Source organism: Camellia sinensis, chromosome 1 (assembly GCF_055761805.1).
Source record: "Camellia sinensis isolate YWXY chromosome 1, ASM5576180v1, whole genome shotgun sequence".
Lineage (NCBI taxonomy): Eukaryota > Viridiplantae > Streptophyta > Magnoliopsida > Ericales > Theaceae > Camellia > Camellia sinensis.
Window position 1 is genome coordinate 198625614 of NC_138961.1, and position 27988 is coordinate 198653601.

The 27988-nt window shown below is 40.1% G+C and overlaps 1 protein-coding gene and 2 long non-coding RNA genes across 3 annotated transcripts; 1 reads left to right on the forward strand and 2 right to left on the reverse strand.

The window, feature by feature from the left end:
* The first annotated feature begins 296 nt into the window (after positions 1 to 296).
* Positions 297 to 1611, forward strand: LOC145790499 (uncharacterized). The gene is made up of 2 exons (XR_014329246.1): positions 297 to 843; positions 1260 to 1611. It is a non-coding gene; the product is annotated as an uncharacterized LOC145790499 (long non-coding RNA).
* Positions 1612 to 19456: 17845 nt separating this feature from the next.
* On the reverse strand, positions 19457 to 21874 carry LOC114316201 (uncharacterized). Its single transcript, XM_028262864.2, has one exon. It carries the CDS (start codon positions 21584 to 21586, stop codon positions 19601 to 19603), a length of 1986 nt encoding a protein of 661 aa, XP_028118665.2. The 5' UTR covers positions 21587 to 21874; the 3' UTR covers positions 19457 to 19600.
* Positions 21875 to 25626: 3752 nt separating this feature from the next.
* On the reverse strand, positions 25627 to 27296 carry LOC145790500 (uncharacterized). The gene is made up of 2 exons (XR_014329247.1): positions 27153 to 27296; positions 25627 to 27073 (listed from the first exon to the last, which is right to left on the reverse strand). It is a non-coding gene; the product is annotated as an uncharacterized LOC145790500 (long non-coding RNA).
* Positions 27297 to 27988: the final 692 nt, after the last annotated feature.

Consider the following 27988-nt stretch of genomic DNA (forward strand, 5'->3'; position numbering starts at 1 on the left):
CAAGCAATCCCCAACAAACCATTCTCCCCTGTTGGCAACCAATTCCCCAACAATTTCTCAGGAAACAAACACCCCTTGGAAAAATTAAACCTGAAAGGCATTGGTCTTTCATAGTACTTGTGACAAATATCTAACTGCCAATCTAGTGCATTTTTCACTATTTAAATTATAATCACTTGTACCCCTCGCGAATAATTCCAGAACAACATCTATGTTTTGACTCTATTTTGCTTCGTAGGCTGTATGTGTCAGGGTATTAGTTGAACCAAAGAAGGCAATTCGAAAGCTCCCTAGAGTCCAACATCTCTATGCCCCGATTGACGGGGAGGTTGAGAAGTGAAGATGATGAGGTAAAGTTCAACATGTCAAGTAAGTAAGTTTAGTTTTTATTTTAATAAATAAGATTTCCAGTTCAGAATTTATCTGTACCGTCTTCTGTATCGGAAACCTGTTACGTAACCATCTAAAATTGTCTTCTTGAACCAATATATTGTGAACATTCATGTTGTTTTATATGTGGGTGTGTATATATATAATTATTTGACTTTAGATTTTGAATGTTTCATATAAGATAATAAACAAATATATGATACTATACTAATAAAATAATGGTCAATTTTGCAAATTTTAACAATTCTGCATAAAAGAAAAGAGTAACAATAAATAGTAGATGTGGTGCAATTATATTGTGAAGAAAACATGATCTTCCTATTCCTTTTTCTTTCTCAGATCTGTATTTGACCGTGCTTTCGCTTGTCATATGCTGTCCGGTGGGCCAAAACAGGGGTTCATTCATTTCTTCCCATAATCAGTTCAATGCTTTGAAATGTATTACTTACATTGGTTGGTCCCACACTCAAGAAAATATCACTAGGCAATACTGATTTAAAAAAACCTAATCCATCCATCTTAACATAGTCTAGTGTCATTTTTCAAAATTTTTATTTCATTATTTGTGTTTTTATAAACAAAAGCAATGAAAAGTTTATAAACACCATAGTTTTCTACTAGAATTTTTATAGGTACATGGCATGCTATATATGCACCATTGCTGCTTAGAATATTAGGTTGATAAAGTTGGTTATGGGTGTTTCACATTTCACAATGTTAAGTATATAGTTTATATCAAAGTCAAAACTGTTTTTGGATAAAGTTGGTTATGGGTGTTTCACAATTTTTATTTCACATTTCGTTTTTTTGTCATTTATTTTTGCAACCAATCTAAATGTGACTGAATGATCACATATGTTCTTTGGCAGGATGTCAGTGCTTCCCTTTCCAAAAAGTACCCCCAGTTGTACAAGGAGGGAATAAGAAATACCTTCTTCAAATGGAGAGTTGTGGTGACCTTGGCTTTGTTTTCATTTACCAATCATTAGTCATATACAATTTTGTGATCACTTCCAGTTCTAACAGTGTTGATTCGAATGGCAAGATGTTTGGCCTTTGGGATGTCAGCAAAATTGTAAACCATGTTTGTAATAACTGTTAATTTGCGGCTTCTTCTGATGTGCAACACGATTATAAGGTGGCATCAAATAACTGTTGGAGGAAGCGTTGTAACATGGTTTATATTATGTGGATAAAATGGAATTAAACAATTTGGGTTAATGAGCTGGGTGTTATTTATATTTGGAATGATCTATATTTTTTTAGTTCAATCAAATAAAATTAGCCTAATTTAAAAAAAAAAAAAGAGAGGATATGACGGCGTTTTTACGAACGCCTCTTAAACCCTACATACTAACGGTCAAATTTATGCAAGAAGATATGACGGCGTTTTTCCAAAAACGTCGCTAAATGTCCCAGTGACGTCGGCATGAGTTTAGCGACGGCCGCGTCCTCGGCGTTCGGGGCTAAGCGTCACAAAAAGAATTGGCGGCGTTTTTGACACTTACAGCGGCGTTTTTTAAACGCCACTAAAAGTTAAAATTCCTGCAGTGTCTTCTCTTTATGTGTTGTGCTGTTTATTGTTGGTATCGTCAGTTGTGCAAACATTTGAGTGCGTTTCCTACTGGTCTTTAATGGCTAATCAACGTGGACAAGGATTATGTCCCAGCCTCCTAGGTAAGTTGATTTTAGCATTTATCAATATTTTAAGTTCTATTTACAACTATTGAAGGGAAACATGTGGCCCAGCCATTAGGCTAATTAGGCAACTGCCACAGGTCCCATATTTGGGTATTCCCCCCATTCTTTGGGGGCCCTTAATAAGTTTTATTCTGCTAGTTGGCAAAGGCCCTTAACAATGGTTCTAGACTATTGGCAAGGCCCAATAAGCGTATTATTTTTAGGATTTTTATCAGCCGGTCCAAATAATTGAATCTATTATTCATTAGGTCCTAAGTTTTTATTTCATGCACCAAGAAGTCCTGTTATATATTTTTATACCGATTTTGCCCCTGTTACCAACTAGTAAAAATCACAATTTAAATCATCCCAAACACTTTCTAAATCTTTAATTGTTTATAATATTTATTACTCATTAATTTTTTCAATTTGTATTAACTTCTCTCTTGATCATTTTTTCAAAACTCTTCTTCTTTCTCATCTCTCTCTCTCTCTCTCTCTCTCTAGAAAATACCATCATTGTAGTTATGGCCATGGCCATCCCATCCACTTGCAACCACCATCGTTGTCCGTCACTAACCACCGCCACCTCCATCGGTTACCATCACCACCTTCGCCAGCCATTATCACCACCATTGTTCACCAATCATTTCCACCGTCGCCGATCTATACTTTACCATTTCTTAACCGTTTGACTCGCTTGCTTAACATTGTCATCTTCCTTCCTCTTTGCCTTTACTGTCGCTCTTCCTCCATTCTCCATCCTTTATTTGCCATCACCATCGTTCTTTTTCAATCATCGATTCACCATCTTCAACGCTGAACTTCACTAATGACTTCAAATCTAGTTGTTTTCAATGCCAATCTACCATCTTTGGCGCCAATCTGGTACTTTACATGGCCGCCGATGAGATCGAGACTCTTTCTACAGTGTGTTGGTAAAGATCTACATTTGTAAAACATGTTGAACTAATTTGATGAATTTATTACTTAATTCAGTGATAAATTTATCACTGATTTGTTTAATATGTTGTGGACTACTACTGCTGAAATTTTGATATTAATATAATGATAAATTTATCACTGATTTTTTTTCATGTTATATTTATCACCTCCCTTTTCCCCACTCCCCTCCTCTCTTTTTATTTCTCTTAAAACAAATCTTTTGTATCAGTGATAAATGTATCACTGATATATTTCTTTGAATCTTGTGTTGATTTGTGACGATGATGACGAGTTTTTTTTTTGGTAATCTTTTAACAAACAACTAGTGAGAAATTTATCAGTGAATGTGTTTATCACTGCTAAATTTATAACTGAATATGTCTTTGAATCTTATGTTAATTTGTGATGGTGATGATGATGGTGAAATTTTTCTTTTTGTAATTTTTTAACAAACAAATACTGATAAATTTAACATTTTTATCACTAGAGAGAGATGACTATGCAGTATGATTAATATATCAGTGATAAATTTATCATTGATTTGTTGAATATGTTGTATATTGTTGCTATTTTTTATATTTATACAATGATGAATTTATCACTAATTTGTCATTATAGATGTGAATATGTTGGATGGGTTAATCTATCAGTGATAAATTTATCACTGGAAAGAGGACAAAGAGTAGATGGTAAAGGCATAGTTATGTCAATCTATGACATGAAGGCTAACAATTTTCTACTAAGGCCTTTCATTTTCCTTTTCCTTTTCCTTTTCCTTTTCCTCTCTCTCTCTCTCTCTCTCTCTCTCTCTCTCTCTCTCTCTCTCTCTTCTTCTTCTTCTTTTGTCGCCATCAGATCTTAGGAGATAGTGACAGTAGTGAGCACCAGAGGTTGCCGGAGGTGATCGTCAGAGGTTGCCGGAGGTTATCTCCGGCGGTTGGAAGTACTCGTCTGTGGCTAGAAGTGGGAGGTAGTAGGTCATGGCAATGATTTGATGATTGAGTTGTTGAAGGAGGTGTAGGAAGGTATTTTGAAGATATTGAGAGGTAAAAAAATGAGCAGGACTTACAGGTAAATAAATCTGACCAATAAGACCGACCCATAAATCTCCCTTATTTCTACAGCCCCCCAAAAAACTAAGTCAAGCCTCACATAAAAAAAATACGCCTCGTCTTATTTTTTCAAGCTCGTACTCGTCAAACCAAAAAATGGAGATTGAACCCTCATTTTGTGAAAACATATAATTCATAGAAGAAATAATTAGATGCTAAATGCAGATGTACTGATTGATCTATCATAGAGGAAAATCACTCATCAGTGTACCATTAAAGTCAAAATCAACACGTACGAACTCTTTCCTTGTAAGTGGGGGTTAGGATAACTCAATTTTCATTTTAAGTTTTACTTGGTTTTATTTTAGAAAGATTGCAACATGCAGAATTCATTATCCGCTCATAAGGGTTCACAGTGAATCTTCCTTTAGGAATCAACATATTACCTGCAGGAATTTTAATTGATATTGCATGACAAAGTTGTGTATTGACATGGCAGGTATGAAAACATCGGAGCATAACGCTGAATCTCTCTCTGTCCCGTTCTGGCTGCAAATCATCAGTAGAACTTATCAAAGACGAAGGGAAAAAAAAAAATTCCAAGTTCTGTTTGTAATCTGTGCCCCATGCCATCATAAAGAGCCCTTGGTTATTTAATGAGAAAATATGTTCTCTTCTTGTAATAATAAATTTCTTCTAAGCTAGATGACATCCTTTCAGACCTTGTGTCTTCCATCTACAATAAATCAAGTGAAGCCTTATTTCTTCCGCCATGGCAATGCTGGAGTGTTCTTTTGGAGCTCAGGTGTAGATAGATTTGCCTAGTGTAAGTCAGTCGGTAGGGGTTGCTCAGCTGAGCTGAGGGAATACCCAAGCGAGTTGGCCATGAGCAGTGAAGGCAACCGCACAGGCAGAGATTCCTCGGCCAAGACAAGGGATGCCACGAGTGGTCTGAGATATGTCTTATTGGGGCAAAAGGCAAGGTGTTGTAGCAGTTTTAAACGCACGTACCGACACCAAACGGAAGAATTGAATATGGATTTGCTTGATAATTGAAAAGAGGGAAACCATTTGAATTTTAAATCTCATATCCAACACTTAGGATGACCTGCATGTTTAATTATTATTTTAACTTGAGCTAGTGGTGTAACCCAATACGGTATGTGAATTTGAAAAAATAACACACAAAAAATACATAAATAAAAAGAAGAGAACCACAATAAGAAGCAGGAACAACTGTAAAAGGAAAGGAAGGGATTTACCTTTAATCTCTGGACTGATATGTTCTGGTCTCTTCCATTATTGATTCCTGGTCCAATATTACTTGCACGTAATCTCAATACTTGGCTGAGTCCCTGTTTCATAGATGTGAAGTTTGGTTGATGTTTGTGTTTTATCAAAACCTTGAGGGGTTGTGTATGCTCATTTTTGGTCATTGTGTTTCTTGTAGTCGTGCATCATATCTCTGGGTAGATGTTAACATTAAGCAGTCAGGCATCATATCTACTCTAATTTTTTTATTTTTGTTCAAGGAAGGTAATCAAAATTCTGTTTGTACGGGAAATAAATAAACCTTGTCGTATAATCCTGTTGATCAAGTCTGCGCTCCTCCGTACGACGTCGCTTTATCACCTAAAAACACAAACGTGAGCTAGCCGGCGGGTGTGTGCCGGAAACCTCTCCGATGCCTAAGTCAGCAAGCTTGACAAATAGACAAAGCTCTGTGTGTTCAGAAAGAAAAGTTGTGTGTTACCTCTTCAAAGGTGATGTTTGTGAGCTTTTATAGGTTTCGTGTAACACAATCCTAGTAGGACTTCTACTCCTCCATGCAGAGTCCTTCTAGGATTTAACCTCCTGAAGGATAATCCTTATCCTCCAACACCCCCCTCACTGCTTGAACCAAGTGAGATGGTTATTACCATGGCCGAACTCCAACATGACCGAAGTAATCATGGCTATGCTGAGCCGCAGAGTAGGCCGAACTATAATTAGTTCGGTTCTTTCTTTTACTCCTCCTTATCTCGGTTCTCTCATGTACAACCCATGGTGTGTTTAGACCGAGCTTTCGAGTAGCAAGGTTCTGACCGTTCTAACCACAATACGCCATGATTGGACTAACTCTGAGACCGGCCAAACTCCAAGTCGCTTCCGGGCCGGAGTAACTTTACATTTCTCTCGGGCCGGAGTAACTTTGCGGCCTTTTTACTCAGCCCTTCGTGTTGTGGGCCATAATGACCATCTCCCAGCTCGGCCCAATTTTCACAAAAATTACCCTTTCAATTGCCCCTTAATTCCATCTGCGCAGCATGATAGGGATTACCTGTCTACCAGCCGAGCTGAAGTTTTTAAGCCTCTCCAGCTGAGCTAAAAACCCTTTAGCCTTTCCAGCCGAGCTAAAAACTCTTAAGCCTTCCGTCTGAGCTAATTTCACACCGGGCTCTGCTTTTCCGGTCAAAACGTCTCTTCAATCACAGCGACTGTAACACTTCCCATTCTAATGGCACGTGGCACGCTCTGATTGACTGAGGACGGCTGTCACGCCGTCTTCGTACTTTGTGTTTTTTGAACAGTCCCGCCCAAATTTTGGGCTTTCTAACAAAAGCAAACCCTAAAGCAAAAATCTCTTCACTTCTACTATTCGTCCTCTTCCTTTTCTTCTGAGTTCTTCATTATTCTTTTTCTGAAAGAGTTCGTGATCTGCTGCTTTTTGCTTCCATCTTCAGCTCTTGCTTCTTCATCTGGTTAGTATTGTACATCTTACTTTATTTTTGTAATTGGTTTTCTGTGTTTTTGCAAAACACATCTTTCCATTTCGTTTTGCTCTGTACTTTTCTGAAAAAAAAACTTAACAATAGAACACATGTGTATATGTAATATCCTGTAGAAGACTATTTTTTCGATCCAAAATCATGACGCAACCGAACTAGGATACTGTTTAAGCTAGGTAAAAGTCTAGTCAGCTTGCAACCGGACTTATACTTCATGTTTACACCAGTAGCTTTGAATAAGTCAAACCACCTCTTGATAGACCTTAGCCGAAGTAACCAACCGAACTAAGTTTGCACTTAATCATACTGAGATACCTGAACTCCAACCGATCTAGGCCTTTGGGACTAAACCAGCTTTCTTAGTTTTTTAGATGGAACTCAGAAAACTGCCCCTAGATGATCAACCGGTCAAACAGAACTGTTTCCACAACCGAGATATCTAGACGCTTGCCAAGCCCGAACTAACAAAGTCCTGCTCAAACCGAGCTACCAATTACCTTGCAGAAACCGAGATAAGACCTGTAGCATCCACATAGCCGAAGTAGGGCTCCTATTTTTTACTTTTATTTTGTAGCACGGTCCAATGATCTGTGCTTAACCCCTTTGTTTTCTACTTTGCAGACTTAGGTTGCCCAGGCACTCCTCTGCACGCTCAACCGAGCTACTGAGCACAGTTTTTGGACCGAACTAATTTATTCGTAAATTATACAATAAGTGGGGAAGTATAGGTATCTAGTTGAGACGCCAGGTGGTCTAGCCGAATTCCGAAGGGATTATGGCATACCTGACGATGTATACCTTACCCTGGCAGAAAAAGATGTCATACCGTGGGGGAATGAAGGCTTTGTCCCCTTCACCCTCTTGTCCATAATTGAGACCGGACTACGATTTCCAGTCCAATCCTTGATTTGTGAGTTTCTTAGGCAAACCAGACTATGTCCAACCCAACTGTCCACCAATTCATACCGTATAATAATGGGAATAGCCGAACTAAACCGCCAAGCCGGTCTCAACCTCGGCCTGGCCGAAATCTTCCACCAATACTCCATTGGTTCAAAAGAAGATGGGTGGGTCTACTATTTAAGAATACGTCGTCCCCGAGAGAAGATAATAAAATATACACTGGATAAAGACTTGAATGACGACGATTTTTTCTGGGTGTCTAGGAACTTTGAGGATCATCAAGCCCAGATTCCTGGCCGACGTATAAACTGGAAAAAAGGAGAACCCGGTATATTTACTTCGGTTTTCTTGCGTGCTTTACTATATTTCGGTTTTTCAATCTTTCAGCCGAACTAACAATTGTCTTCTTTCGCAGATTCTGTCCACCTCCATTCTCTATACAGCTACCCAAATCTAGCGACCTTGCGCGCCGCACTACGGTATCCAGAACGTAGTTGGGCCAAGCTGCTAAAGTTCGAGCCGACCTATAGATACAGCGGCCGCCGAAAAGCGAGGGTGACCGACTTTCTGCTAGAGGAGGCCCCAGAACCGGACCCAACCTTGCCAGAAATCAGATTAATCCCGCTGACCGCTGAAGAAGAAATGGCTAAAAGGAACAGAGTAAGGGTGCTTCTAACCGAAACTAACAGAGCCGAGGTACCACCACCAAGCCAATCGCAATAGACCGTTGTGGCTCTTCCTTCTCAACAGCCCTCAACCTCTCGTGCGCACAAGCGTGCCCGGACTAGCCAAACCGAGCAACGCCTAGTCGACGAAGACGAGTCCATCCTTCCACCGAGCCCTCAACCCAGCCTTCAACTGGAGCAATCTGACCGAGCTGACTCCTCCAAATGGGCTCTAATTCTCACCTTTCAAAACTGAGATATCCAGGAAACTGACTCGGTTGTTGCTGAGAAGAATCACTTGATGGCTTTCAATCTAGCCAAGAGTGTTTGCCTTCCAAAAGATATGGAGCACCACAACAAGCAACTAAACACCGAGCTGAAGGCCATCCGGTCATCAACGAAATCAATGATCCTGGTAGGTGGCTCTCTGTTTTCTTTATCTAACTTTTTCCCAACTGTTAGTCCGGCTAAAGAGAGTTATTATTTTGCAGGCCATTCAGAAGAACAACATTGCACATAGGAAAGTGCTGGAGCTCCGGAAAACAACGAGACAAGCAATGGCTGAAGCCGAAGCCAAGACTGCCGAACTAACATGTTCTCAACAAAAAATGGCCGAGCTGGAGGCCGAGGTAACTCGTCTAACCGGACTAGTTGCCTCGGCTGACAGTGATAAACGGCGAGCTGTTACTGAAGTGAAAGACAAATATTTGTGGGAGATGGCACAGCTTGAGGGCGCCAAAGATGCCGAAATAACAGTTCTGAAGAAGAAGGCTGAGGACGCCGAGGTGAAGGGTTTCAAGGATGGCGAGGCTGCGTATATCCAACAGTGTGAAGCTGCGAAGGACTTGTTCTTCAAATGTGGCTGGAGGGGTGCTGTGGAGCAGCTCGGTTGTGGGCCTGACACCGATGTCTACAATGCTCCACAGTATTTCATTCCAGCCTCACTGGCGGAGTATGCTGCTGACCTCCAGAAAAAATTTCTTGAAGCGTCTGACGATGAAGAAGAAGATGAGCAAACTGAGACTCTGGTTGTCAACGCGGCTGTCAACGATCAATTAGCTCGGTTGGAGCCAGTAGTCGAAGACTTGACGACCGAAAATGTGCTTCCAACAGAGACCATGCTTTCAACTGAGACTGTTTGCCCCTCTGAAACCGGAGTTGGTGTTGATATTGAAGCCGATCTCGATGATCTTTTTGACTAATTTTGTATTTTTCTTCTTCTTGGACTTGTAACCGGGCTGCGGTCCCTCCTGTGTACTTCTTTAATGAAAATCTTCTTTTGTGCTCAACTCTTATTCCGGTTTTGATTTGTATGCTTGCATTTGTAATGTCTTCTATTACTCCAACTGTTATTTCGGTTTACTTTTCAGTTTATGCTTGTTTTCTAACTGTAATTTGAACGAAATACAATATTTTTTGGCCGAGGTGCTCCATTCCGGTCTTAACCGAGCTGTCTGACTGACCTTACTAGCCAACCACTCTTTTGCCGATATAATTACTTCGGCTAAAGAGTACTAAGAGTTGGTTTAATCCAGCCAACCACTCTTTAGCCGATGTCCTTTCTTCGGCTAAAGAGTACTAAGGGTTGGTTTAATTCAGCCAAGCACTCTTTGCCGATGTCCTTACTTCGGCTAAAGAGTACTAAGAGTTGGTTTAATCCAGCCAACCACTCTTTAGCCGATGTCCTTACTTCGGCTAAAGAGTACTAAAAGTTGGTTTAATCCAGCCAACCACTCTTTAGCCGATGTCCTTACTTCGGCTAAAGAGTACTAAGTGTTTGGTTTAATCCAACCAACCTCTAAGTTAGTTTTTCCAGCCAACTTAGAATGAAATGTTTGGTTATTCCGACCAAATGTCCTGCAGCCTGGATCCTTATCCTGGGCTTAGGAGGGGTGTTGGTTTAGTCCAGCCAACCTCTAAGTTAGTTTTTTCCAGCCAACTTAGAATAAAATGTTTGGTTGTTCTGACCAAACGTCCTGCAGCCTGGATCCTTATCCTGGGCTTAGGAGGGATGTTAGTTTATTCCAGCCAACCTCTAAGTTAGTTTTTCCAACCAACTTAGAATAAAATGTTTGGTTATTCCGACCAAACGTCTTGCAGCTTGGATCCTTATCCTGGGCTTAGGAGGGGTGTTGGTTTATTCCAGCCAACCTCTAAGTTAGTTTTTCCAGCTAACTTAGAATAAAATGTTTGGTTATTCCGACCAAACGTCCTGCAGCCTGGATCCTTATCCTGGGCTTAGGAGGGGTGTTAGTTTATTCCAGCCAACCTCTAAGTTAGTTTTTTCAACCAACTTAGAATAAAATGTTTGGCTATTCCGACCAAACGTCATGCAGCCTGGATCCTTATCCTGGGCTTAGGAGAGGTGTTGGTTTATTCCAGCCAACTTCTAAGTTAGTTTTTTCAGCCAACTTAAAATAAAATGTTTGGCTATTCTGACCAAACGTCCTGCAGCCTGGATCCTTATCCTAGGCTTAGGAGGGGTGTTGGTTTATTCCAGCCAACCTCTAAGTTAGTTTTTTCAGCCAACTTAGAATAAAAATGTTTGCAATGTACCTAAACTTCACCTAAGTTAACTTTTATAGAGAACAACTTATGCTAAAAAGAATCGATTTGTTTTATTGAGGAAAGAAAAAATTACATATGTTTGAAAAAGCTAAAAATAAAATAACTTGAGATTGGCCGTGTTCCATGGCCTAGGGATTGCTTTGCCGTCCTTGTCTTCTAGGTGGTATGCCCTTTTGCCTGCTAACCCAACCACTTTGTAAGGACCTTCCCAATTTGGCCCTAACTTGCCATCCCCTGGTATCAAGGTGTTTCCCATCACTTTGTGCAGTACCCAATCCCCGATCTTGAATTGTCTTGGATGCACCGCTTTGTTGTATTTCCTGGATAACTCTTGCTGGTATGAGGCAATGTGAACCAGTGCTCTTTCTCTTCTTTCTTCCGCAAGGTCGAGCTCCAATGCTATGGCTTCTCTGTTCAAGTCTGGATCAAAATTTTCACTTCGAATTGTGGGGAGGCCAACTTCTAGTGGGATTACTGCTTCCATACCGTAGGCTAAGGAGAATGGTGTTTCTCCTGTTGACCGCCGAGGTGAGGTGCGGTAAGCCCATAAAATATGAGAAAGTTCTTCCGCCCATTTGCCTTTGGCTTTCTCCAACCTTTTCTTCAACCCATCCAAGACTACCCTGTTTGAAGCTTCTGCCTGTCCATTTGCTTGGGGATATGCCGGTGTAGAATTATAGAACTCTATCTTGTATTCTTCACAAAAGCTTCTGAAGATTCTGCCGTCGAACTGAGTGCCATTGTCTGAAATTAGGGCTTTTGGTATGCCAAACCGAGTGATGATGTTTTGCCAGACGAACTTCTTCACATCTTTTTCCTTGATTGATGCTAATGCTTCTGCTTCCACCCACTTTGTGAAGTAGTCTGTTGCTGCGAGAAAGAACTTCTTGTTGCCGGGTGCTGTTGGAAGTGGTCCTACTATGTCCAAGCCCCACATTGCGAAAGGACATGGGCTAGTTAATGGTAGGAGTTCTCTAGCTGGTTGATGTATTTGGTGTGCGAATTTTTGGCATTTCTCGCACTTCTTCACATATTTCTCTGAGTCTGCCTGCATGTATGGCCACCAGTATCCTTGTGAAATGGCCCTGTAAGCTAACGATCTTCCTCCTTGATGGCTTCCGCACACCCCTTCGTGTATCTCGTACAGGAATGCTTCCACTTTGCTAGGGTAGACACACTTTAGATAGGGTCCTGAGAACGACTTTTTGTATAATGCCAGAGATGGGGAGAGCCAAAATCGCTGTGACTTTGCTCTAATTTTGTTAGCTTCTTTCTTTTCTTCCCATAGGACGCCGTCTTTCAAGAATAGTATGATGGGATCCATCCATGAGGGGCCTAGTTCTGCGCAACATACCTCTTCTGCGACGGGGTCCTCAATGCTTGGTCGAGGTAGGTAGTCGATCAGTAGTGGATGAGGGATGGAGGTGTCTGCCATTGAGGCGAAGCCTGCTAGTTCGCCTACTCTACTGTTCTCCTCCCTGCCTATCTGTTCTATCCTCACTACTTCAAATTTCTTGATTCTGTTCTGACCAATTCTTGGTACTTGGCCATCCTATCATCCTTTGCTTCATAGTCGCCAGAAATTTGGTTTACCACCAACTGTGAGTCGCTGTAGACCATTAATTCGGTGGCCTTCATGTGGTATGCTGATTTGAGTCCTGCTAGAAGTGCTTCATATTCCGCTTCGTTGTTTGATGCTGGGAAGCCAAGGTTGATTGCTTGCTCCACAACCAGGCCGTCTGGTGAGATGAGGACTATACCAAAGTCCTGCACCATGCCGGTTGGATGCTCCATCCACAAAGAGCTTCCACATTTCACCAACGAACAATTTCCAGCAAGTGGAGGGGTCGGATGATGTCGTGGGGTCAAGGTCCATGCTTGCTGTCTGCCCCTTGCTATCTGATTGAACCAAGTCTTTATTTGTTAGTGAGTCTTGGTTTGTTGTAGCTTGGTTTGCTTCTTCCTTGCTGTCTATAGTCTGGTCTACCTTGGAATCTGACTGAGTACCTTTTGCTAGGGGTTGCGCTATTCCGACGTCAACTTCCATCCCTAGTTCGGTTGTATCAGTTAGGTTGACTGGGTAGATATGATGACTTCCAGGAGTAAACTCTGTGACGAAGTCTGCCAAAGATTGGGCCTTTACTGCGGTCCTAGGTTGGAACTTGATGTCGAATTGTCCCAACTTTACTGCTCACTTCAAGATTCGCCCAGAAAAGTTCGCCCTCTCAAACAAAGCTTTTAGTGGAAAAGTTGTGAGGACAACTATGGTGTGGGCGTGAAAGTAGTGTGCCAATTTCCTGGAGGCCCCCATTAAGGCCAATGCAAGTTTTTCCAGTGGCAAATACCTTATTTCGGCTCCCAGCAATGTTTTCCTGACATAATAGATAGGCAGATGTTGAATTCCTTCCGCACAGACCAATACTGCGCTAATTGCGTGCGGAGAGACTGCAAGGTATAGGAAGAGTTCTTCTGTTAGTATTGGAGTGACCAGCAATGGTGGAGAGGACATGTATTCTTTCAGGCTTTCTAGAGCTTGCTCGCATTCTTCGTCCCATTCAAACTTGGCTTTTAAAGCTTGAAAGAATGGTTGTAGTCTGTCGGACGATCGGCTGATGAATCGGTTGAGTGCAGCCGCCATGCCGGTGAGATGTTGCACTTCTTTTACTGAGTTTGGCCTCTCCAAGTCCTGGATTGCTTTGATCTGGGAGGGGTCTGCTTCTATTCCCCGGTTGGTCACAAGGAAGCCCAGGAATTTGCCAGATCCTACTCCGAATGCACACTTAGATGCTTTGAGGCGCAACTTGTGCTTCTTTAGGATTTCAAACATCTCTCCTAGGTCCTTGAGATAGTCATTTTCATCCTTGCTTTTGACCACTATGTCGTCGATGTAAGCCTCCATCGTTCTTCCTAACAATGGTTCAAACATCTTGGTGACCATTCGTTGGAATGTTACCCCTGCGTTCTTCAGGCCAAAGGGCATGACCTTGTAACAGTATAGTCCTCTTGGAGTTGTAAAGGATGTGACCTCCTGGTCTGGTTCATGCATGGCGATTTGGTGGTAGCCTCTGTATGCATCTAGAAAGTTAAGTCGGTTATGCCCTGCTGTTAGGTCTACCAGTTGATCTATCCGTGGAAGAGGAAAACTATCTTTTGGGCACGCCTTGTTGACCGTTTTGTAGTCGACGCAGACACGCCATTTGCCATTCTTCTTTGGCACTACGACCGTGTTGGAGATCCATTTTGGGTAGTGCACCTCTCTAATTGCTCCTGCCTCTAGCAGGTTACTTACTTCTTCCGCCACTATTTCGGCATGGTAAAGTGTCGATCTGCGAGTGCGCTGAATAACTGGTCTGGCGGATGGGTGGACATTGAGTTGGTGACAGATGAAGTTTGGATCAATGCCTGGCATGTCGTAGGGTGTCCAGGCTAACACTTCGATGTTAGAGGTTAAGAATTCCAAGACCTCTAATCTCTCAGTGCTGGACAGCGACGAACCGAGCAAAAAGAACTTATCCGGGTTCTTTTCATCTATTTTTACCTCTACCAAGTCCTCCACTGCTTTTTGATCCGCCGCTTTGCCGACATCTGCGAATAGCTCATTACTCTCAGGTTCTTCCACCGAATGAACATATCCTTTGGCAGCGCGACTGCCATTTACCGTGACGAAGCATTGCTTCGACATGATTTGAACTACATAGACTTCTTCAATTACACCGATGTCGTTGGGGAACCGAATTACTTGGTGGTAGGATGACGCCACCGATCGCATGGCATGCAGCCATGTTCTGCCCAGGATGATGTTGTAAATGGAGGGGACCTTCAATACCCAGAACTCCACTTGTTTCGTCACGCTTCCTACTCTAACTGGAAGAATTATTTTGCCGATGGGCCATTCTGGCATGGAGTTGAATCCAATTAGGGGAGATACAGCAGGTGCCAAGTCTTTGTCTTGTAGCTTCAGTTGTTTAAATGTTTCGTAGTACATGATTTCACATGAACTACCCTGGTCAATCAGAATCCGCTTGACGTCAAAATCTTTGACTCGGAGAGTGACGACCAGGGCGTCATTGTGAGGGCAATATATCCGTTCTAAGTCTTTATCTGAAAAGGACATGACGTTTGTGGCTTCTGTCTTCCCCTTCTTGATGGCAGGTTGGGCACTTAGCACCTCTCTTAAGTGTTCAACCTTTTTGATTGATCTCCTGAGCTTGCATACACGCTCAGGTTCGAAAACTCCATGAATCACATTGATAATGCCTTGAGGCGGGGCGTCGATTGGCATCCCATTGGGGTTATTATGGTCCTCAGTCTCTGGTTGCGTCCGTCCTTCAATGTATTTATCCAAGTGACCTGCCGCCACCAATTCCTCCAGGTGCTGTCTTAATGGTGTGCAATTCTCAGTGCGGTGCCCCTTTTCTTTATGGAAGGTGCACCGCGATCTTTCGTCGTAGTCTTTCTGTGCTTCTCCCAACTTAGCTGGCCACTTGACGAAAGGCTCATCTCTTATTTCGCTCAGAATCCGATATATCGGTTTCTTGAATACCGTGGTTATGGCAGTGCGGATTCTCAACCATCTTTTATCCGGGTCTTCTCCGTTATCTCGCCTGTTACGTCCGTTTCTGTTCGGTTGATCTACCGTATTAACCTTCGCTGAGGTCTTTTTTTCTGGTACTGTGGTCGCCCCATATTTTGCTTTGGCACGTGCGCCATCCTCTTCCACCCTGATGTGCTGATGTACTCTTTCCATCAAGGCTTCCATGGTGAGGGGTGGCGTCATGGTGATCGAGTCCTTTAGTCTGTTCCCGACTGGAAGGCCTCTTTTATACTGCGCAATGGCAAGATTGGTGGGGCAGTCCCTAATCTGATTGAATGTCTCCCAGTAGCGACTATTGTAGGATCTTAGGGTCTCTTTATCGCCCATGTCGATGGAGAGCAATTGGTCAATCTCCACCGGGGTTTTAGTGGTCGTTCGGAACCTTGTTACGAACGCCTCTGCCAATTGCGCCCAAGAGGCTATGCTGCCCTCTAGAAGTTTCTCGAACCAAGTCAAGCCTAGGTCGCCAAGGCTAGATGGGAAGAGTATGCAAATTAAGGCCTCGTTTCGCCTGTATACAGCCATGACCTGATGAAAGTGGCTCAAGTGTGAGTAGGGGTCCGTCTTCCCTTCATATGTAGTGAATTTGGGCTGAAGGAAGCCTGATGGTAGGGGCGCATTTTCAATCGCCGGAACAAATGGCGAAGTCTGCAGCCTTGTTAATGCTTTGTCCGTTGGTTCGTAGGCAGGGCGCGGTATTGGCATTCCAACCTCGACGCTTCCATGCGTCCGAAGAGCCAATCGCTGTAAGGCAGAAACTCTGTGTGGATCCCGTGCCCTAGCATCCTCCTTGCATCGTGCTTTTTCTTCGAGCACGGTTCGTAAGTCGGATGATCTGGGTAACTCCGTCTGCCTAGATCTGGTTTGGTGCGTATGTGAGGGCCAATACGTGCTTCCTTCAGTGTGTGTTTGCCCGTCGATGGCGGACTATGATAATTCTTTAATGTGTGCCATTGTTTGTAAAGAGGAGAAGCTTTAGTCAAGAGGTTTTGTTCTGTCTGCAATTCCCACAGACGGCGCCAATTGTACGGGAAAAAAATAAACCTTCTCGTATAATCCTGTTGATCAAGTCTGCGCTCCTCCGTACGACGTCGCTTTATCACCTGAAAACACAAACGTGAGCTAGCCGGCGGGTGTGTGCCGGAAACCTCTCCGATGCCTAAGTCAGCAAGCTTGACAAATAGACAAAGCTCTGTGTATTCAGAAAGCAAAGTTGTGTGTTACCTCTTCAAAGGTGATGTTTGTGAGCTTTTATAGGTTTCGTGTGACACAATCCTAGGACTTTTACTCCTCCACGTAGAGTCCTTCTAGGATTTAACCTCCTGAAGGATAATCCTTATCCTCCAACACCCCCCTCACTGCTTAAACCAAGTGAGATGGTTATTACCATGGCCGAACTCCAACATGACCGAAGTAATCATGGCTATGCTGAGCCGCAAAGTAGGCCAAACTATAAGTAGTTCGGTTCTTTCTTTTACTCCTCCTTATCTCGGTTCTCTCATGTACAACCCATGGTGTGTTTAGACCGAGCTTCCGAGTAGTAAGGTTCTGACCGTTCTAACCACAATACGCCATGATCGGACTAACTCTGAGACCGGTCAAACTCCAAGTCGCTTCCGGGCCGGAGTAACTTTACATTTCTCTCGGGCCGGAGTAATTTTGTACCTCTCTCGGGCCGGAGTAACTTTGCAACCTTTTTACTCAGCCCTTCGTATTGTGGGCCATAATGACCATCTCCCAGCTCGGCCCAATTTTCACAAAAATTACCCTCTTACTGTTTATTAACGTATTATTTGGAGGGAGAAAGTACAGTTGCAACATGCCATGTTACCCTTGCTCCCCACTCACATGTTTTATGACTTCATAGATATGGATATGCTTTCGGGTGTGGGTTCATTTCAACAATAATATTGTAGTCTTTTGTCCCAGCATGCAGATCTCTGTCAATGTTGTGGGTTCTACTGCTGGAATTGAAGAAGAAATTTTATGGCAACTCTGTCCAGCGAAAAGCTGTATGTATTCCAAATACTTCTTGTTTTTAGTGCATTTTGTATGTTTACCTTGTGAACTTGATTGAGAAGTTTCTAGGAAAATGACATAATTGTTGTTACCCTTGATTTGATTTTCTGTGATAAATGTACTAAGGTATTTTATTTAGCTTAATCTTCCTTACTTCTTGTTAACTGATCAAATAATAGTAGATGATAGGGACAAAGTGGCTGGTTGCTTGATCAATATATAAGCCGATCTGCATATCCATTTTGTCCATATTCGCCATAATAGTCAATTGTTGCTGTTAAAGCTTCTTCTCTCAAAGTTCAAATTCATGGTTATCCTCTTTTTTTTCTTCTTTTCTTTTAAATCATATTAGTCTTGGGAAATGAGATAGGAAAGGTAAATACTTTATTCCAAAAAAATTATATATAAAGTTGGCAATTTTGAAACTAAAATACATCTTAACAGCTTCATTGTTTCAAAATGATAAACCCACAACTTTGTAAGCTTATTATATTTAAATTTTTCATATATATATTTTTTTGTTTAGTATTACTCGTTCCGAACTAATTCAGTTGGTCATTTGTGTATAATTCTATGGAGAAGGTCAAGGATCAATTCTTATTTACAAGAATTAATATTTTTTCCCTCACTGTAGGGCTCTTCTATAGTGGTTGGACTATAATTGTCCAAATGTAATTCTTTTCATATTATAAATAACCTCTTATAGATTAATAAATGGAAAAAAAAAATAGTATTAACATTACAAAAGCAGAAAAACAAAAAAAAAAAATTCCCCAGTGTGAAACACATTAGGCTCTTTTTGAGTCTTCCACTTTTGGCAGCCACACCTAGGGGTGTGTAAGGTACGATTCAGATGGTTTGACAATAAAATTATAAATTGAACGACGGATTAGTAGATTGACAGATTGATAAATTACGATTTGAGTTGTTTTGAATGAATTGACAGATTGAAAAATATTCTAACTAATTATCAAGTCTTTACATAATATATGACATTAATTTGCAAAATATTTTTCTTATATATAACACAAACTAAGTTTACATAATATTTTTCATATATATAACTACTAATTTGTAATAAATTTCACATTTTAAATCTTTATCACACTTATTCTTACTTTGATATTTCATTATAAGTTAAAAATATATATTTATTAACTATAGCGAAGCGGAGCAATTTCAAAGACGGATTATAAATTTTAAAGTATAAACTGCAGTTAACGACAATTAGCGGATAGAGTGGTCTAAATTGATGTAAATTAATACGATTTTAGCAAATTATGCAGTATTTTAAACAGCCCCAACCACACTTAAGGGTGTCTTTTGATTTTACCTTTTCTTTTGGCTAGGCAGAGACAGAGAGGCCTTTAAAAGGGGTTGTTGACAAGAATAACATAATAGTCTTCTTTTAGCTGCATTATGGATTGGATTTCATTTTACATCCCCAACCAAATTACCTTAAACTTTGAGTTTGAAATCATCCCATAAGTATGAATTGAAACATTCCTATACCTTAAACTTTTGAGTTTGAAATCGTCCCATAAGTATGAATTGAAACATTCCTCTCTATTAGTGCCTGTGTGTTTGGATCATAAATTTATAAAAAAATTTAATTTTTTTTCTTGACAAATTCAAGATTCAAACACAAATTAAAATTAACTATTTAGAATCACTCGAAAGCGGTTTGTGTTAAACAATTTTCACATGGGCAACAAGACATTTTTTGCAACTATTTAATCCAAAGTTGATTTAATCTACTGATAATGCAGAGTGCATTTTCCCAATTAAGAAAGACAAATGCAAACCTTGTTGAACTATCAGACTGGTAATAACATTCATAAACTAACGAACTCCAAAGAGAAACCAGAAGAATGATAAAAACAATTGGGGATTTCCCTTAATAATTGCATACAACCAATGGTATGTACACTCCATGACAATGAACAAAGCAAAAAAGAAAGGTAAAACGGTAACTCTATCAAACAACAAACAATTTGACAAGTTGATTGAATCAAATCAATGGAACCCCGTTGAACCTCCTCTGGATTGATAGAGCTCCAACCTGCTTTTGGCCTCTTGGAGCAATTTCTCAACCGCTTCGTCTTGTTGGATCAAGTGGGGTTGCTTTGATGCCCATTCAAGCACAGTGAGCACCTTTGCTTCTGCAAGTTCTTCACTATCTGGTACGTGCATTGCAATGTAACAGAGGAGAACCAGAGCCGGATTCTGAACAATTTGTTCTCCAAAGTATGCAAGTTGAATTAGGTGCTTTGCTCCTCCAGCATTGATTATAGCCTTGGAGTGATCAAGGTGGAGATAGTTATCGGAGCAAGCAAACTTTGCAAGGGCAAGACAGGCTTCCCTAGAAACCTCGGTTTCTCTCTCATCCAGCAGTTTCACCAATGGGCTTATCATCCTTGTCTCAGTCGCCCTAAAAGTCCTAGCCAGGTTTCCAATAGCTTTAATACAGGGGATAAGAAGTTCCGAATGAGCCTTCTCAATGATCATCAGTAATTGATCAACGACAGCTTTGCAAGCAGGTGAATTGGGCTTGAATGCTGCTCTTCTCAAATCAGCATCTTTCTCGGCTACTGCTGTGATCTCCATTAAAGCCATGGCCGAATTGTACTGAACATCTTCGGGTCCTTTCTCCAAGAGCACCGCGAAGCACAAAAGCGCTCTCGATTCAGTGATGCTCCGGCAAATTGCCGAGTTCCCCTTGGCAAGTTGCCAAAGGGCTTTTGCAGCCATTGCTTTCATATAGGCCTTGGTCGCCGGGTCCTCCAAGTCTCTCCCTTTCGTGATAGTCCCTGAAATCGAATGATTATTGTGGTGGTGGTGCTGGTAGACTTGATAATTTTGTTTTGCGGCGTTGTTGTTGTTGTTGGTCTTGAGATGATTGTTTTGCTGCGACTTGGACTGGGCATTCATGGCCATTGTACTGGTAACCACGTTATGCATCTTATTGGGTTGCTTATTGCCCAAAGGATGTGAAATTTTACTTTGACTCAACGGATCGTCGTCGTCGTTCACATTCACCAAATTGGCCTTGTTGAGATTGTTGTTATTATTAGTATTTGAATTATTACTCGCCACTACGACCGCGACCAGTGATTTGCTGGTAATGGCATACTTACTGTGTTCTTGAACCGTTTCGAAAGCCAGATGGCTGACGAGTAACCGAATTATATTGTGCTGAGAGAAAAGATCTTGACATTTACGGTGATGGGCAACGAGCTCCGAGACAGCCCAAGCCACCACAGCCTGAACCTTCATTGGACCTTCTTTGAGAATTTTCACAAACACATTGCATGCACCAGCAATAATCATGTGTTGGACGCTTTCTGGGTCTCGACCCAGAAGACCAATCGCTCTCGCAGCGTTCTCTTGACCCTCCAATTTCCCTTCCTTCACCAATCTCAGCAACGGCCCAACTCCACCTTCCTCGATGATAAGTTTCCCATACCGATCATTGTCGCGAGCCAACGAAACGAGCGAAGCAGCAGCATCAGATCGATCTTCGAGCGACCCAGTAGAGAGAATAGCGATCTGTTCCCAAATGAGGCAGAGGATGGGCTCGTTGGCGGCGATGGGAGGGAGGCCGAGGTACTCGTCGGCGCGGTCGTCGGCGGAGGCGGAGACGCGGAGGAGCCAGGAGACGTCGCCGATGGAGTTCTCGAGTTGCGCAGCCATCTTGCGGAAGGCGGCGGCGGGGATGATGGTGAAGACTCGCTTGACGAGGCCGTGGGCGCGGCACTTGTGGACGAGGGCTAAGGCCTTTTCGAGGACTTGGTCGGTGTCGTCGATGATGCGGCGGGTGGGTCGCTCGTAGAGGTCGTTGCTAGCTCGAGCTGCTTGGCGGAGGAGAGTGACGAGTTTTTCGGTTTTGGACTTGAGTTCGGAGCATTCGGACTTGAAGGAACTGGCTTCGTCGGTGGTTTTGATGACTTGGTCCGCTAACTGAATCGGCTTTGCTAGGATCTGCTTCACTATGTCCGCCATTGATGCCACCGAATCTCCGCCGGGTTGAATTTAATTGGATCAAAAAATTAGAGTAAAACCCGATTTAGAGAGTTTTGGAAGATTAGCTGGCTATGATCTGGAATCTTTTTCTCAAATGAATCAGGTGAGTGAGTGAGAGAGAGAGAGAGAGAGAGAGTAATGGTGTGGGGGGTGGTTGGGTGTGGTTACAGTTTACATTGAAGTAGATGGTGGAATATGACGGGTTTTGCAAGGTCAGAAATGAATATAACCTTTTTGCCGTCTGAGTTCGGCTTTGTTCTGTTCTATTGGGTGTTTTTTGGAGAGTTAAAAAACGCAAGAATTAGAGCATGGGATCTTTTGGGCACACACTTAAAAAAAAAAAAAAAAAAAAAAAAAAAAGGTTAATTTTTTGATTTTTTAATTTTTTTTACCTAAAAGAATTTAATTTTTTGCTAAAAAAGTTACCAACAAAGTTAAAAAGTAAAAAATTTAATGTTTTACTAACTTTTCAAAACATCACTATATCCAATGGCACATCAAATCTTTTATTGAATTTAATAAAATTTCGAGTGAATTATTTTTTTAATATAAAGTTCATTAATAGAAGAATTTGTAATTTCATCAAATCATTAGTTGACTAGATAGATGACCGACCAATCGACCAGACAGTATAATTTTTTCATATGTTTTTACCTTTAGGTGATCATTCGAGGAGTCAATCGACCAGTATAATCTTTTTTATAAACTTTTATGTTGAAGTGGTCATCTAAGAGGATATCTAATGGGACATTCAGTGGTGAAAATCCAACGACAATAAACAATGATTTGATGAAAGATACATTTATCTTCAGTTTGATGAAAGAAATGTGAAATCTTAAATTTGATGATAAATTTGATGAACCATTAGAAAAGTAAAAAATTACCTTTTTCATCAAATTTAGATTTGATGATGGATTTATTGACCATTGAAGATGGTCATCGTGCTGGGTGAATGATATCTAGATTTAGGTGTGGGATCGAATTTTCACAATTCTATTTTTTAATTTGAATAGTATGTATATTGTAGAGTTAGTGTACACACTCGAAATTTGTCTCTCGACCTATCCTGATTAAATTGACATTAAAACCTTGTTTAGAACAAGTTGTTTTAGTAATTTTTAATTTTTGACTAAAATATGCGGTAAAAAAAATTTGTATGTTTGGAATAACTTTTAATTTTTTACAAAAAATATACAAAAAATACAGAGAAAAGTAAATCTTTGACTTTTTGATATAGGTTATAGGTTTTTTAATTTTTTTTATTAACTTTTTAGTTTTAAACTAAAACTATTACTTCCCAAACAAAGCTTAGGCTTGTTTTGGGAAGTTGGTTTTTAGCCACTTTTTTTGGTTTGTAGTAAAAGTCAAAAGTTGGTTTTTTTGAATTTTTTTTTTTTATTTGGGAAGTTAGTTTTTAGCCAATGGTAAAATTACAATTCTACCCCTTATGGGTCAAAATGTGTTACATGGGTGAAATTGTAAATATTTTAAACTAAATAGGGATAATTTGGTCATTTTATTATGATTTGACATCATAAACAAATATCAATGAAAAAAGCCTAAAGCCACTTTTTATTAACTTCTCAAATTATTTGTCTAAAAAAGCTAAAAACTTAATTAAAAGTCAAAAAATTACTTCTCACCATCTTTCTAAAATAAGCCTTAAGTAATTGATTTCAAAATTCACAGAGCAAAAAATTTACTCGTTAATAAAAAATAAAAATAAAAAACTTTCTATCCTCCCCAGAAATTATGACTGTTTGAAATCTTTGGATGGTTTAGGCCTGTTTTGGAAAGTAGTTAAAAATTAGTGTTGTAATTTTTGTTAGTTTTTTTCTTTAAACGTAAAAATAAATAAATAAATAAATAAAGACATAATATAATTAAAAAATTAACTTTTTAAAATAAGCCTTAAAAAGGAGAGAACTGCTGGGATCCTCTTTCCCAAATTTCACTCTTTCTTTCTTATGTGTTAGTTTAATTATTCTGTAATTCTGAGCCTCCGTTTGGGAAGTGGGTTGGCTTTTTGGCTTTTTGGCTTTTTTGGCTATTTTAGCCTGGGCTAAAAAGCTTGGTTTGGGAAGGGCTTTTTGGCTTTTTGGCTTTTTGGCTTTTTTTTGTGAGAGAAGAGTGTAATGATTATGGGTTGGATGTGATGTTTTGTTTGTTGTGGCTAAAATAGCCTGTTTTGTCTTTTGTGGCTATTTTAGCCCCAACCCACTTGCCAAACACCACCTGAAATCAGCAGTGCTGCATACCCCCAGTGGGGGTCGCACCCCCAGTGAGGTGTCGCGCCCCCACTGGTTGAAATTTTAAAAAAAAAGGGCAAATTATATATACATCCCTCGAGGTTTGGCTAAATTACAGATACCCCCTGAGATTTCGGAAATTACATCCCGCCCCCTGAGGTTTGTATTTTCATAACAATTTGCCCCCTGAGGTTTATATTTCATAACAAATTACCCCCTAATTTCTTATGCAAATATAGCATTCAGGGAGGAATTCGTAATTTCTCAAACCTCAGGGGGCCATCTGTAATTTAGCCAAACCTCGAGGGGTGTATATGTAATTTGCCCAAAAAAAAAATAATAATAATTTTTTTTTTGGCCAATAATGGAGTGCCACCTCACTGGGGGTCGACCCCCAGTGGGTGTATGAGGCATTTTTCTTCTGAAATATAGACACGTGATATTTTATAATATTGTGATTGGTGGACAATGTGAGTAGGTAGAGTATTGTGTAAGGTGATTGAGTAACATGAAGAGACATATTAAATGATAATTAGTTAAAAAAATATGAACACATAATACTCGGACAACATTAAATAATTTCCTTATGTCTTATTCATCTCATGACGGTATGATTTGGTGCCATCACATGATTGGAACAGTTGTCATGTTTAGTGTGGTGATGAAGTTAAAATGTAAGATAAAATATGGTTGTGTATTAATTTGTTGGTATTGGTTAAGATTATGTCAAAAAAATTGTTAAATTAAATTTGACTTTACTATTTTTACAAATTAAAGACAAAATAGTATTTTTACCTAAAATCTCATGGAATTAGATTACAAATCACACCATTTGGGAAAATTAATTTTCTATAGCACTACAAATGTATTTTTTTCCCCCACTTTTATGTTTGAAATCCACAGTGACCCAGCCTCCGGCCACCAGTTTCAGCTCTTCTCGTTTTTCTCTCACCCCACCACCACCATTTTCCTTTTGAAATTGCAATATTTCTCTTCTTCTTCCAAAATCACCGCCTCATCTTCTTCTTCTTCATTCTCAAATTGAGAGATCAACAAAGAGCGAGAGAATGAGAGAGGTAAGGCGGCAACGATGATGCAAAACCTTAGATCTAGCGTTGTGCTAGTGGTGGTGGTGCAAGAGTGGGTGCATGGACAGGTTCGGGAGAAGGCGGTAGTGCAAGGGTGGACAATGATGGTTGCTAGAGAGGATTGTTAAATAGGGTGATTGCTGGAGTTGGGTTTTTTTTTATTATTATTATTATTTACAAACAACGTCGTTTTAGTACACTACAAAATGCATCACACAATGTGCGTTATAGAGGATTCAAGATCATTAGGCATTAATTTGAAATTTTGGCTTTTTAGCTTAAAAATATTTTAAAAAATTAAAAAAAAAAATCAAATAGTCAAATTTAACAACCAAACTCGTGAAACAAAAAGTTGTCAACGTTCATAAATTATCAATGTAAAATATCAATACATCTTTAATTTTGTACCGTTGTGACAATTTGTACCATCTAATTCTCTATCAAGGTAAAATGAAAATTTAAAGCAAAAAATGCTAATATCATAGTTAAATTGGAAATTTAAGTCAATATTATTTTTTCATACAATTAAAAAGCTGCACCATAAAATATAGGGGTATTTTTTTTAAGGTCCCTGATATTATGATTTTATAGTATAAAGGACATCAACTATTTTCATGATGTCTAAGGTCCCTCAACATCAATCCAGAGAAATTTCAGTCCCAGAGAAAATTCGATCCAGAGAAAATTCAACCAGAGAAAATTCAATCCAGAGAAATTCTCTGGTCCAAACCAGAGAAAATTCAATTCTGTCTAAAATTTACCTCTCATTCTAGCTAAAATGAGGTGTACAGTTCTAGAAACTAAAGAACGAGAAAATGAAAAACATGAGTTGTAGAGATAAATCTCTCAACAGCAACGGTATACGGACACAGCTCGTTGCCTTGAAGGTGGCATGCACATAATCACCATGATGAGTATGAGAACAATCAGCATAAGAGTTGACTTGATATCTGGAGCTTCGTCTTCACCTTCTGCCATGATCAACACTTCTTGCTCAAGCTTTCTTCTTCTTTAGTTTGTTTCTCTGTAAACTATCAGTTTGATGCTTTTGCTTGTTCTTGTACTCTGCCCAAAATAAAATGTAAAGTTGTGGTTAACAACCAAGTTGACTTGTTAATTATTTTGTGCCTGAGTTGGGAGTGTACATTGAATTTGCATTTAGTTTCTTTGAATTTGCATTTAGTTTCTTTGAATATTTGACCTAAAATTCAGTTCAAATGAAAAAAAATAATCGAAATAGACGTTTTGTGAGCTAAATTACCAGAGAAATTCTTAATCCAGAGAAAATTCTCAACCCAGAGAAAATTCAGTTCCATTGCCAAATACTCTTGGAAGCTTGAACCCAGAGAAATTTGAATTTTCTCTGGGTTGAATCCAGAGAAAATTCTCAACCCAGAGAAAATTCAGTTCCATTGCCAAAAACTCTTGGAAGCTTGAATCCAGAGAAAATTCAAATTTCTCTGGGTTGAATCCAGAGAAATTTGAGAAATTCTACTACTAAGAAGGTGGAGAATTTTTAAAAACAGAAAAAGAAAAAAAACCTATTTTAACCTCCTTCACTTGTGCATGTGTTTGGTCTCCGACTTCAGAATTTATCAACCATGAACCATTGCCTCCACTCTCACTCTCATTCACTGACATACCCACTAAATTGATTATGACAATACCAGAACAAATTCCATAAAAACAAGCACACAAGTGTGTTTATAAAATTAGAGAGAGGGAGAGAGAACAGAGTAGTAGAGAAATCCAGAGAAGTTCTGAATTTATCTCCAAAGAAATTTTGAATTTCTCTGGAACTGATATTGATGTTTTATGGCAGGATGGGAAAATACAAAGGCTCAAGGCTTGTATGATGATGCTGAATTTTCTCTACGTTGAACCCAGAGAAATTTGAATTTTCTCTAGGTTGGATGTATATATAAGAATCAGTTTGTGTGCACACTTTTAAAAAAATCAAAATAGAAAGCACACCGGGATTGAAAAACCTGAAAACACACTCAGATTTCTTCTTCCCACAGTAACGAGCAGCCATTGGATTAAACTAACCAAACTCTTTTTCTCTCTCTCTCTCTGAAACAGTGATAATAGCTGATTCTTGGTTGCTCCAATGGGTTGATGATTGAGTACTGAAACATAAATTCAATGTAACAATAGACTATACATGAAAAATTGAATGAAATAGAGAAATGAGTATTAAATATTCACCTGATAGAGAGAGATTGATTTGGTTTTGGAGCTCAAATCAATGGTATGAATCAGAGAAAGCAGAGGACGACTTGTCGGAAATGCCGTCGTGCTCCTCATCTTCACCCTAAATTCGTGCTGGAATGCGAAACCCGGAAAATCCACCGACCGAGGTGAATCCGATGCTCGGGAACGAGAATGGGTGGATGGGCTCCAGGATACCCGACATTAGTTTACAAGAATGATTGAGCACTTCATAGCCTGACAAATCTCCATCTATCTGTAAATCTTAGCTGCCAAACTATGGGTGAAGATGTGCCTTTGTGATCTATATACGTTGGGGCACAATGCAGTGTAGTTTGCAGATCTGCAGCAACAACAACACCACCAGTGTCCAATATCAACGCCTCTGGATCGCCGCTCCTCAGACGGCTCGGCGACGCCATTGAAGGTCGGATCCGGTGAAGGTGGAGTTCAATCGGTTGGAGAATGAAGTCAGAGCTGAGGACACAAGAGTTGATCTGGACAGGTATGAGAATGGAGAAGTTTAGAGAGAGAAAGTGAGAGATGAGTTTTGATTTGGTAAGGTCAAATTTCTCTGTGATATGTTTAGGGACCTTAGACATCAAAAAATAATTTTGTGGATCTCTCTCATTATGAAAAGTGGGAGAGGGACCCTAGACCAATTTTCCCTAAAATATATATATATATATATATATATATATATATAAAATAAAAAATAAAAAAACTAGTAAAAAATTCAAACCCCAATCCACAATGTTGCATCTGTTTGGTACAATTTTTTTTTTTTTTGTACAAGTTAAAAGTTGATGGGTCTTGCTAACAGTCCACCTAAG

What these genes read in the sequence shown, in the direction of transcription:
- LOC114316201 (XM_028262864.2), bottom strand. Translation starts at nt 21,586, where the DNA reads ATGGCGGACATAGTGAAGCAGATCCTAGCAAAGCCGATTCAGTTAGCG.